At 42.9% G+C, this 13,207-nt stretch overlaps 1 protein-coding gene across 3 annotated transcripts in view; it reads right to left on the reverse strand.

Moving 5' to 3' along the window:
• The window catches only part of PNPLA4 (patatin like domain 4, phospholipase and triacylglycerol lipase), a 29,607-nt gene extending 18,175 nt beyond the window's left edge, over window positions 1–11,432 (reverse strand). Inside the window, exons 1-4 of one of the 3 annotated variants that reach the window (XM_004063757.5) lie at window positions 11,360–11,432; window positions 9,625–9,817; window positions 5,693–5,787; window positions 5,402–5,537 (exon numbers count right to left, since the gene is read on the reverse strand). In XM_004063757.5, the coding sequence (XP_004063805.1) occupies window positions 5,402–5,537; window positions 5,693–5,787; window positions 9,625–9,804 (411 nt within the window). In that variant the 5' untranslated portion in view covers window positions 9,805–9,817; window positions 11,360–11,432. Of the gene's footprint in view, window positions 1–5,401; window positions 5,538–5,692; window positions 5,788–9,624; window positions 9,818–10,974; window positions 11,141–11,359 lie in introns of those variants that run through there. The other 2 variants (XM_019018815.4, XM_031006139.3) reach the window with 2 other exon arrangements.
• Window positions 11,433–13,207: the final 1,775 nt, after the last annotated feature.

Here is a 13,207-nt window from a genome sequence, read left to right on the forward strand (position 1 = left end):
AAAGAAAAAGAGCCCACAATAAAATCTGGAACTCGAAATGAATGAGTTGGTATGCAAAATGCACACACTTGACACTCGGGGGATACTGTGTAGAGCGGCACACCAGGAGAGGAATCAGGAAGGAATCATGCTAAATAATGAACAGTATGAAGAGATGGATGTCTGGAGAGTGGAGGCACTTGAAGGTGACCATGCACATCTGGTGTGTACTTAAGAGTTGATGAAATACTTTCATACATACTTCATTTGACCTTGTTCTGAAGATCTCCATCTTAAAGATGAAGAAACCAAGGCTCCAAGAAGTTGAGACTCGCCAAGGGTCCCAGAGCCCACCAACAACAGGGTTAGGTGGATGTGTACCACCCCTCCATGACTCTTTTCAATTCCCTAAATTATCTGCATTTGCAGGAACTGATCTCAGCTTGGTGTTGATCTGCTGGCGACCCACAGACATAAAGGGTCATCCTTGGGGGTAACATTTTTCTGGGTGTGGCACCTGGAAATAAATCTCTCAGACGGGAAATAAAGACATGATTTTGGAGGGGGGCCTCCTGGGGCTCTGGTTAACTCTATAAAGGGGTCTCCCCTCTGCAGGCTGCCTTCAAGTAGTTGAGCAGACATCATCTGTGTTTCCCTTTGTCAGTATAGTTACTATAAGGGAGGAGGGGAATGGTTGGCACCAATAAATTCTGAACAAAGGAATGCCTTAAGGCCTGCACCTGTCTTATAACAGTTTATAAAGTAGAAAAGACTGAGTTAAATCCTCATGAACGTAAGATTCAAAATTCTGTGGAAATTCAACCCCAAATAAAATGAATAGTTGGACCACACAGTCCACAAGGGTTTCAAGAAAACAATCAACTAGCATTGCAGCTATCAAACGAGTGATTTTTCCATGCTACTAAAGGTGAAGCTCATTAAGATAAATTAAGTATGAATCATCACACAAAATTATTTATTTTAAAAAAGAAGGCTTATAATGATGAGCTGTAAAATCAGATGCCGAAAGGTGGCAAGAACTCAGTAGCAACCATTTCCTGAAGTATTACAGATATCGGTTAGCACATTGTTCATGAAGACAGGTAATAAGCAAGGGGTTAAAGAATAACACTGATAAGAAAAAGTAATCCTATTCAGCCTGAAGAAAAGAAAGTTGTGATTTAATATGGCTTTAAAATTTCATGACAGATTCATACAAGGGCGCTGAGCAGGGGTGTGTGTGGGTTATTATGTTATTCGTTCATTATTTATGAAATATTAGCTCCATTCAGCATGCATAAAGGGCTTTATCATTTAAAACACACTTTCACATGCTTTATCTTATTTATTCTGCACAGTAACACTCATTAGTATTACTGTGTGAATTACTCCATTTCAGAGATGAGAAAACTGAGACTCAAAAATAATCAGTCCAAGAGGACAACGTCAGGAAACGACAGGCCTAGACATGATCACCAGGACACTCATAAAACAAGTAATCATTCTTGAGGAGATTCAAAAACACGTCAAAATACACACACAGACACACACACACAAGCACACACTCTCACATATTCTAAGCTACAGGTTTCTAGTTGGATTTTCAGGTACATAGGCACTCTGTAACAAACAGCATCAGTCAGCTAGTGGATAATGAAAAACTAGGCATTTTTTAAAAAATTCAACTATTAAGTAGCAGAATAAATGAGTTAATGATAAAAACAGAAAATACAACATGGAGCAAAGTTTAAAGAAGGTGAAAATCACCAGTGTTTAGTATTTCATGCTCTCCCATGCTCTTTTACTCTAACTTGAGTTTTAATCAACCTCTCTCTTTCTCTCTGTCTCCCATCCCCTCCCATCTACAGAATATCCAGATACTGGGAAGTAGACCTGTATTAGTTCATTTTCACACTGCTGATAAAGACATACCCGAGACTGGGTAAATTATAAAGAAAAAGAGGTTTAATGGCCTCACAATTCCATGTGGCTGGGGAGGCCTCACAATCGTGGTGGAAGGTGAAAGGCACGTTTTACATGGCAGCAGGCAAGAGAGAGAATGAGAGAGAAGCAAAAGCAGAAACCCCTTATAAAACCAACAGATGTTGTGAGACTTATTCACTACCAGGAGAACAGTATGGGATGGGGAAAACCATCCCCATAATTCAATTATCTCCCACTGGGTCCCTCCCACAATACATGGGAATTATGGGAACTACAATTCAAGGTGAGATTTGGGTGGGGACACAGGCAAACCATATCAAGACCCCAGGCTGTATGTTCAGAGCCAGGTGTGCCAAGCCCTGGGAGACCCACAGCTACCCATCATCGAGCTGCTTCAATGCATGGCTTCAGAGCCTCCTGTCTCCACCTAAGGGGAGTGGGGTGACCTTCAGGCAGCCTCCCCAGTCCCAACCAAAAAGGTCGGAAGTACCATCCTCCCATGGCACCACCTCAGACAACATTCTCCCACCAGCCCCTTCTTTCACCGGAACACATATATACTTGATCATGTCCCTACCTGGCAGGGGGTTTACTTTACTTCCTCTTCACACTTCTTCCTTTGCTACATCATCCCTAGTCTTCCCGCACTCTCACTCTTTTCCGCTAAATGCTTCATGAGTATTCCAGGCATAGGTTTCACAGTTTGATAATCACCATCTGCTATCAAGGAACTATTCATCCTTCCTTTTTAGTTCTGAAAAATGTTAAAACATCCTCCTAAACACGTGGAATGTTTCTTGTAGAACCTAGAATAAATGTCAATTATTCCATATTCTCCTTACAAAGTATTACACATTTGTGTCAACAATTTCTCTTCTGTTCAATGAACTCAAGTAATTACACAAATTCTCTGAATAGTTATTATCCAAAACAAAGGAACTAGAAAAACGTCATGTTTTCTTAACAGCAATAGTTTGCTATTGCCGTTATAACAAATTACTACAAATTTAACCCCTTCAAACAAGACACATGTATTGTCACACAATCTGAGGGTCCAAAGTCTGGTATGGGTCTCACTGGGGAAAATCCAGGTGTCGGCAGGGCTGCATCTCTTTCTGGAGGCTCTGGGGGAGAATGTGTCTCCTTGCTCAGTCAGGTGTTAGGAGAATCCAGTTCCATAGGTTAAAGGGCAGATGCCCCCTTTTCTTTGCTGGCTGTCAGTGGGGAGCTGCTTTCCTAGAAGCCTCTGTGCTCCCCTGGCATGTGGTTGCTACATCTCCAAACCAGCCATGACACAGAATCCAGAAAAGGTGTCCACTTTTCAAGATTCATGTACTTAGTTTGGGTCCACTTGGATAATATGGGATCATCCTCCTATCTCAGACCTTTAATTTAATCACATCTACAGAATCCCTTTTGCCAGGTAAGGTTATATCTGGACAGGTTCTGGGGATTAGGGTAAGGACAGTTTTGGGTGTCATTCTTCCCTCTGCCACATAAAAGGGATGGATAGGGAGGATGAGCATTTTATCCAGTGTGGGGTATAGTTAGGGAAGAATGCTAGACACATGAACCACAGTCACAGCTGGGCCCCAGCCAGCTATGTGATTTTGCCCAGGTCATACAGTATGGAGGGCCCAGCTTCTTTCTTTTCTTTTATTTTAAATCGAGCCAGTGTAACAGATGCAACCTTGGTTCATATCCATTCGTTTCACACATACTACGGAGTGCCTACACAATGGCTGGCAGTGTGGCAGGTACTGGGCTGCGGCAATGAGCAAACCAGAGAAACCCCTGCCTCTTGGAGCTTACATTCTGGTGAAGGAGGATGGACAATGAAAGCTAAACAGGACAGCAGTAAAAGAGGTAGCATGCTAAAGAGTGATATGTAAATCAGGAGGGATGTGGGGAGATCAGGGGCTGAGAGTTCTGTCATTGTAGACAGAAAAGCCAGGGATGGACTCCGTGAGAGAGAGCTGGGGCAGAATCCCCCTCATTTTATGTCACAAGAGCACACAGTCTGTTCCTAGGTAAACAAGAGGATGCATGTCTGCCCACCGCAAGCCTTATCTGTCTGTATTGGACATTGATGGCTTAGGACCACTTAGCATGGGTTGCCCAGCTCTTCCCTTGACACTGTCAAGTCTACATAATATTGTAATAAGATTATAGAATAATGTCTTTTTATAAGATAGACTCTTGTAAGTGAGAGAATGACGTAATAGGGATATCGAGGAAAAATATTCTAATCTATTAAGTGGCAAAGTAATTTTACTTGTCAATTCAACATCTCATTAAGTATTTCAAATGACAGCATCCGAATATATGGAATCTTACCACTTACTCTCAACCCATTACCTTTTGCTTTCGAAAACATACATTCTCCATATTACCTGAAGCTTGTTATGATTTGCACTAGAGGGAAAAACAAGAAAAAATTCCAAGAGAAGTACACCCTTTCCACCCTACAAATATTCAGTGCATTACCACAGCAGGCACATTGGTATTTGGAAATCAACCAGCTGAAGTATTTCCCAGAGATGATGAATTCTCAACCAACCAACTTTCAAATGTGTTTGGATAGAAAGACATCAGAACAAAATGGAAGAAACAAAATGGAACATTAGATTGAAAAGTTAAGAGACCTGGGTACCAGAATTAGCTCCCACTGCCACGCAGGATAATCTTGGGTACATAGGTACGTACATCACATAAAATCTTTCCATTCACTTCTCTGTTAAAAACATAAAAGGGATCAGGTGTGGTGGTTCATGCCTGTAATTCCAGCACTTTGGGCGGCTGAGGTGGGCAGATCATTTGAGGTCAGTAGTTCAAGACTGGCCTGGCCAACACAGTGAAACCCTGTCTCTACTAAAAATACAAAAATTAGGTGGACATGGTGGTACGTGCCTGTAATCCTAGCTACTCAGGAGGCTGAGGCAGGAGAATTGCTTGAATCTAGGAGGCAGAGGTTGCAATGAGCCAAGATTGCACCACTGCACTCCAGCCTAGGCAAAAGAGCGAGACTCCATCTCAAGACAAAAACAAAAACATAAAAGGGTCACAATAACACCTACCCTACTTGATTTACAGAAGGACTTGAAGGACTGAATAAGAGAGTACATGTTAAAAACCCTACATACAATCCAAAGTATTAGCCACATAAATTTCGGGAATTATTATTGCTACTAAACTGCATCAGCGACTTGCTTCACATAATCAACATGAGATCTGAACATTGCAGGAAAACACTGAACAAGTACAGGGAGCATTTGGATCACAGTGCATCATAAGGCGGCCTCAGGAGGGATCCTGGTGAATACTTTCATCAAACACGTAACTTACTGAGCACTCAACCATCTATCGGGCCTGGTAAGAGACACAGGATCTAAAGAACGTGGTAATGCTCATTACTTTATATGAAGTATTGAAATCAGCACTTGCTGATTTCTTCAAATAGGAAACATGGCTTTGTTACCTTAATGAGGTCCTCCCTGGAGGAAAAAGTGGAGACTAAGTGATTTTCTCTGGTTTTGGCGTTGGTGATGGATACGTGCAGTCGGTTCTGGGCCAGCTCGTGAGCGCTGGGAGGAAGAATCGACTCCATTCCACTTCTAAAGAAGAAAAAGCAATCTGAATTACTCACCTTTAATTATTGAACTCCCTGTAAATATTTTACAAGAGAGAATGCTGAGCTTGCCACAGTTTGTACAGAGAGTCGTCAACATTCTGTCTTCATGTACTTTCGGGCAAAATGTACTCTGTATACCTTAGTCGGGCCATGAAGTCATAACCAGGCGTTACTGCCCCGAAAGACTGCCTTCTGATTTCTTCGGCAAACTTGTAGGTAAATTGGTTACATTCCTAAAAAAAGAAAATTAAGAAGTGACCCTAGGTGTTGTAAAGAAAACAATCATTCCACTTCTAAAACTTGGGATTCTATAGACCCAACAGCAAATGTAGGGTGTCATGTTATTAAAGGTGTGCAAATTCCCCACCTGGCCGGGGCCTCACCCACCACTCTCAGGCCCTTTGCAAGGTATACACTCTCAAAATCCTAATCTTTTTTTGTTTTTTCCTTTGTAAAGCACCTTAAATGGCCTTTGCCCCATCTGAAAAATCCTTGAAGGCTCAATCTGAATTTTAATTGAGCACATTCTACAAAAGGTTTCCTCAGCGCAATTAACCTTCTCTCCCACCCCTATTTTGTGGTCTCAGCAGCAGTTTGATTACAACCCTGCAACAAAGCTGATTACAAATGACAGCACCAGTGACAGAAATAGGAGTAGTGACGTCTATGGTTTGCACAGACTGAATCAGAGTCTTCGGAGATTCATCTTGGGCACTGGTATTTTATAAAGTCTTTCAGGGATGCTCATGTCTACCCTGGACTGGGATCCACAGAGGTGACACTGTCAGTTCATCTTCACATCACCCTGCAGGGGGGGTATAACCATCCCACTTGACAGACAAGAAAACGGAGGATTGGAGAGTTCAAGTGCCTATCCCAATATCTCATTAAAAATGAGTCTCAGAGCCAGGATTTACATCTAAGTCTATTTTGTATTAAATAATGAATTAATTTGGCAACCAACTGGGCACCAGGTACTTGGCTAGGCACTGGGACTTGGAGAGGACAAGATACAAAGAACCTGTGCTCATGAGAGTCATAAGTGCCTCCAAGAGCAGGTCACAGAGGGCTATAAGAGCCCCCACAAGGGTGTGTTTGGCTCTCATTTAGTGCAAAAAATAAATAACAACAGGTAAACTGTTTTGAGAATATGAGGACATCAAGTCTCAAATTCAGGTAAATCATTCAAAGTCTTCACATTGCAGAATTTCAGTTAAGTGGCTATATTATTGCAGCGGTCTCTCCTCTCCCCACAAAGATGTCCACATTCTAGTCCCTGGAACCTGTGACTAGGAGACCTTCTATGTTAAAAGGGACTTTGTAGATCCAGTTAAGGACCTTGAGATGAGGAGATAATCCTGGATGACCTGGGTAGGCCCAATGTCATCACAAGGTTTCTTGTAAGGGAAGGAGGGAGGTAGGAGAGGCAGAGTTGGAGAGATTTGAAGATGCTGTGCTTATGGCTTTAGAAATCAAGGAAGGGGTCAGGAACCAAGGAGTCTGGGCACCCTCCAGAAACTGGAAAAGGTAAGGAAATGGATTCTCCCCTGGAGCCTCTGGAGAGAGTGAGCACGGACATTTTGATTTTAGCTCAGTGAGACCCTTTTAGACTTAAGACCGCTAGAGCTGGAAGATGATAAACACATGCTGTTTTAAGCCACTAAGTTGAAGGTCCTTTGTCAAATCAGCAACGGGAAATGAATACAGTGTGTGTCAACCTCCAACCTCATGGGTTGCCAAAGGTTTCCCTCCAGTTTGACACCCAGGCTGGGACTTAAATATAAACAGGAGTTGGGCAGAGGATGAAGGTGAAAGCAGAGGATAGTAAAAACAACAGCAAGAACAATTCTGAGAGGGGCACAGAGCTGAAATGTGTCCCTATGGTGAGCCACAAGTAGGGCTAAGTCACATGGGGCCTTGTGATACATGCTGAGAAACCTGGGTCACATTATCCTAAGTCCACAGACAGCCCCTGCCCCGGGGGTAATGAGGTGATCAGATGTGCCTTTGGGTGACATCACTCTAAGCGCTATGAGGTAGGTGGATTGTAGGGAGCTTGAATTGATATAGGCTGTGGGAAGCTCCTGGGTGAGAAATGGGGGTAGCCCCACCAAATGTATGTTCATTCTACTAAGCTAGACTGCCCATCTAGCCTATTTCTTTGTACTAATATTAGTTATATTCAATACTCTCCATAGCCTGGACCAGACTGTAAACTTATTAAAGATGGACTTATTCATCTTTGAGTTCCCCACTGAGTCTAGCACCATGGCTTCCTCGCAAATTGTGAGGGCTGAGGAAAGACTTGCAGCATTGAGCTCTTCCACATCAATGTCTAAATTTGCCTACCACTTAAAATATGCCCAGTATCAGGTGCTCCTCTTAATTATTCATGCATAAGCTCAGAAGATTAATTACACATGTATTTGTCACAACAGTAAAAAGCTTGAGGAACTTACATCATCAGCGAGAACCGAGCGAACACGAATCTGAGTAGGTAGAAACATTTGCTAAGAAAAACTCAAGGCTATCCTACAAGTGGATTATTTCAGATGCTAAAAATAAAGGAACTAAAATAACCTTAAGTCAAAGGGTTACTTTGGCTGAAAAATTATTTTGAAGAACAAATGAGGATGCCCTAAGGAAACTAAGAAAATTATTTTTTACCTTCCCATGGGAGCACCAGATAAAGACACACACCTTTTCATCATACCAGCACCATCAGACAACACAACCCAGTCTCTCATTTAGTGCAAAAAATAAATAACAACAGGTAAACTGATCTGAGAATATGATGACATCAAGTCTCCAATTCAGGTAAATTATTCAATGTCTTAACATGGCAGAATTTTAGTTAAGTATAAATGGCTGTACTATTGCAGTATTTCCAAATCAGGTTAATTCTAAATCATACAATACATTTTTTAATTTGCTGATAATTGGAAACCAAGTCTACATAACTCCAAAGCTTAGGATTTGCCACAGCTCAAGAAAAGACTGCAGTAAAAAGGAAGAGGTGACACCCTGAAAGTCCTCTGCTTCAAAAACGAAACACAGTTATGGGAAGGAGGTAGCTTGTAATTCAAAGCTTATGAATCTGCTAGTTTAGGGGGAATTTTCCCACCTCATTTATACCTTGCATGGCTTAAGGTTCTCGTCCTGTTTAATCTCTGCAGTTTTAAAATCACTTTTCTAGTTCCCTGTAAATCAACCATATAAAGACAGGAAGATAAGTGGATTTCTGAATGATTGGCCTCAAATCTAGCTTCCCTTTGATAAGCAGCTCACAAAAGATCTGAAATGAGATTCTGATGTTTAACATTGCATAGTTTTGGAATTTTAAATGTGACTGAAATTCATTCTTGGGTATGAGGGTGTTAAATTGTTATTTCATTATTGTTCAAAGCTGCTAGAGTATGTAATGATTAACAAATATAATATTCTCCAACTACCGAATCCAGCTCTCACAGTCAGCAAATGATTGATCACTGTCTGGATAGCAGAAAACAGATTTTAAAACATAGATTGCATTAAATAAAGTACTTAATGAAGAATTATTTGTATTACTTCTGGATAAATTGCTTGGAACTCAGAGCTTCCTCTTACTGTGAGAATTAAAAAAGAATTAAATTCCTATACCATTCCACTTAATAGAAACTGCATGCCCACATTTTAATTTATGTATCTATTTCTAAGTAGCAGTGAGGTAAGACTTGTTGCCCACATGTTCAAGGCCTTGAAAACAGGCCCTATGCTCTTCTCATGATCGTAGAAAGAAGAAATATCCTTTGCTTGAAAGGAACAGAGCTGGAATCTTAAGGATAAATAAAAACTCAAGAGTAATATAAGTCATTTTATTTCCTTACTTCACTATCACCCAAAATAATCTTTTCCACAACCAGAGCACAGATCCCTAATAATTATATCTTAAGAGAAAAGTCCTAATCCTTTCTGTTTCCAAGCAAACCATTATTTCTCTGCAGTGTTAACTTAGTAGAGTCAATGCTCGTGTTTGCCTTTGGGTCTTAATTTCTTGATGAGGAACACAGCCTAAGTTACTACTTAATTACCTCTATTTTTTCTGGTGCTGTTAGCAGAACAGAAGCAACCAACGATCCCGCAGACGCCCCAGCGAAGGCTTTGACATCCTTCACAAGTTTTTTGCCGTGTCTGCAAAGGGCAGATGCTGCCCCCAAGTGGTAAATGCCCAGAAATCCACACGCTGCAAATGATAGGTTGATGTGCTTCATTCTAGCTGTAGCACTGGCAATACAAAAAACAAAAATGCTGTAAGTTGGAATAGTTTATCCCACATACTGTGTAGTCTTATGTTGATCATCGTTCCAAGGCTTTCTTCTAACATCATTCTCTGTTTTAAGCACAGTGGTTTCAATTAATTCTAATTAAACACAAGAATCTTTCAAGGAAACCCTTTCTTTCCCTCCTCACCTTGACCCAAGTCTTATACATTAAAAAAACAAAAACAAAACAAAAACATTCCACATTTATTCGGTACATAGATTATGAATCTACGATTTAATTACTTGGCAGGAAACAGACGTATAAATTCCAGTTGACAAGGGCATTTGGTCTTTTCTCTTGACCCTTTGAAACGTTTTGCGGGTGGGGGCGACACTACCATTATGAAACAGAAAATTATTAGAGACCGTATCAAATTCCAAATGAACAATACATTTGTTCTTGGTAAGTGTATCAGAAGATTTCAAATATAGTTCCCTACTCCCCTTCCCAATTTCTATTGTGAGCACCCATGCTTTTATGAACGCCAATACAATTACTCAGTAACGCAATAAGCAATCACTCAACAATGCAATACATTTCTTTGCCAAGTATCTCAACACAAACTGAGGTCATGACTGGTGAAGGCAATTTAAGGCTCTATGAAATGTCAGCCACGCCACTTTATACTTGGAACACATCTAAATACAAAATTACATGTTTTCCTATGCCTCAGTGCGCACAATTTGCCCACGTGAATGAAATTGTGCCTCCACAAGGCTGTCCATTCTGAAGGTCTCAGGGTTTCCTTGGGACCCCAAGGGCCCCATTCAGGGACCCCAAGATGAGGCATATTACAGGGCCTCGAATTTAGGGACCTAAGACCGCCTGTTCCTGATGCACCCGGCCAGGCCCTGTGAGGGCAGGTGGCTCGGCCGCCGCAGGCTGCGCTGGCGTCCGCGTAGACTGAGTCCCAGTCATCGATCCGGGGTCAAGCCCCAGTTTTGATTCCACTTCTGCAAATGGGGACGGGAAGGGGGTTGGGTGTTTAGCATCCAGGCGGCCAGGTCCAGCCAGCACAGGCTCAGTGCCCTCCCGCGGCTTGGAGGCCGGCAGGGCCGGGGTAGTCCCCGCATCAGTCCCGCAGGAGCACACCCTTGCTGGGCCCCAGGGCTCCGTACCAATGCAGCCCCGGGACACTTCCGTGTTGAACGAGTCCCTTTAACCAGATGGCGGGGCCGGGCCGTCACTCAACGCCATTCCGCCACCAACGCCGCGCTACGCTCTCCGCGAGCCGGCCCAGAAAAGTCCTGCGGCAGGGGTTGGTACCTCCTCCCGCGCAGGTATGTGACGTCATCGCGCCGACGCAGGCGCCCGCTAGGCCCCGCCTGCTCTATTTAAACTTCTGGACTCAACCTGGCCGCTAGACCGGAGCGTCCTCCAGCGCAGGCAAGGATTCCTCGTTTAGAGTCATGTTATCTTCGAGTACCTAGAGAGACATTTTAACCCACACCCTACAGAGGCGTTTTAATCCCTACGTGTCTTTTAACGCTACTTGGCCCTTACCTGCGAGCAACTGACCTTTAATAATCCTCATTTTCTGTGCCCCGGAAGTGCCTTATCCTCTTCGCGTCTGTTTCCCGGAAGTGGTTCTTCTCCCTCTCCACCCTTTCGCCCGCCTGGGCGGTCCAGCTGCCCCTAGGGGCCAACTCCAGCGGCTATTTTGGGGCTGGATATCCCGCAGCTTTTCAAGGCGTGCCTTTGGTTTTTTTAAGAAGTGCTATCTAAAGGAAAAGCTGGACTATGACTCTGGGGAACTTTCATATCCTCAGTTGACCTTAGGCTGTGTGACCTTGAGCAGGTAGCATAACCTCTCTGAGTTTCCCGCGTGCCTTATGTGCAGATTGAGATGCTAAAATGAGAGAGCTAAATTGGAAAGCTTTTTCCACATAGGGGGCCGTGAGCAGGTGGCTGTTTTGTCCTCTGGCACCTTTGGCTCAGACTTAAGCAGCTTCAACGACCGCCAAGATGCCTGCCATGCCCACCAAGATTTAAAGGACTCTGATAATTCTTTCTCTCCCCAAACAGTGTTTTCCTTATCTAATCCTAATAACCAAGCCTGGAGGAATCTCTGACTTCGTGATTGAAGGCTCTCCAGGTCCCCTAGTTTAAGGGCAGAGATTTACTTTCTCTGAGGCTACGAAGGAGCATCTGCGAGAATGTCTCTACCTTACACAAAACAGGGAGGAGGGGTGGAGCTCTCCAAATTGCCTCTGGTTTGGGCTTTTTCTTTCTGTTTTGGTGTATCGTCTCTGGCCAGCAACACCTGTGAGTCCTTGATGTGACGATTAGGGAAGATGTTTTTAATTCACATAACTATTCTTTAGAGAAAATTGATCCTGAAACACCTTATTGCCTTATCATAGAATGACTGCGTTACTCAGAATTCTTTACCTCCACCGGAATTTAGTGAAGGGAAGGCACAACGTACATTAGGAAAATACAGGACACACTCCAGTCCTTAAACCTTCCACAATCTTCTAGCTCTTTAAGGTCGAGTGTGATCCTCCCCAGAACTGCATCTTCCAGGAAGCTCATGAGAAAGGAAGGATCCCAGGTCCCATCCCTGATCTGAGTCGGCATCTGCGTTTTAACAGAATCCTGAAGCAGTGGTCTAACTCCTTTGGTGGTGTTATGGTTTGCATGTATACCTCCAAAATTCACATATTGAAATACTAACCCCCAAGGTGATAGTATTAGGAGGTGGGGCCTTTGGGAGGTAATTAAGTCATGAGGGTGGAGCCCTCATGAATGGGATTAGTACTCTTAGAAAAGGGACCCCAGAGAGGTCTCTTTCCACCATGTAAGGATAAAAGTACACGGAGAAGATGGCAATCTGCAAACTGGAAAAGGGCCCTCCTCAGAACCTGACCATCTTGGCACCTTGATCTCAGACTTCCATCTTCCAGAACTGTGAGAAATAAATTTCTTTTATAAACACTCAGTCAATGCTACTTTATTATAGCAGCCTGAATGGATTAAGACAGGTGGTCTGGTTTAAAGTGATGTGGTGGCATCAGAAGTTTAAGGAGAAACTGGATTTACAGAACCAGAATCTGGGATGCTGTTTACAGAGCAAGTTATTTCCTGCATTTGGACACTGTCAGCAGGTCGATTCAGGAGACAGGTGAAAACTTTATCACCGGGCAGCCTGGATGAACACCACAACTATGATATCTTTCACTTAAAGGAAAGATAAGGGCATCCACTATTTCTACACCTGGCTGGCAGAGTGAGAGCTCACCAAAGGTAAGTCTCTTTGGAGCAGCAAAATGCTCCATAATTTAACTCTTAAAATTTTAAATTTATTTCCTCCTTACTCCCTTCTATCTCGTATCATATCTCCATGTAACT

Source organism: Gorilla gorilla, chromosome X, assembly GCF_029281585.2.
Source record: "Gorilla gorilla gorilla isolate KB3781 chromosome X, NHGRI_mGorGor1-v2.1_pri, whole genome shotgun sequence".
In the NCBI taxonomy this organism is placed as follows: Eukaryota; Metazoa; Chordata; class Mammalia; order Primates; family Hominidae; genus Gorilla; species Gorilla gorilla.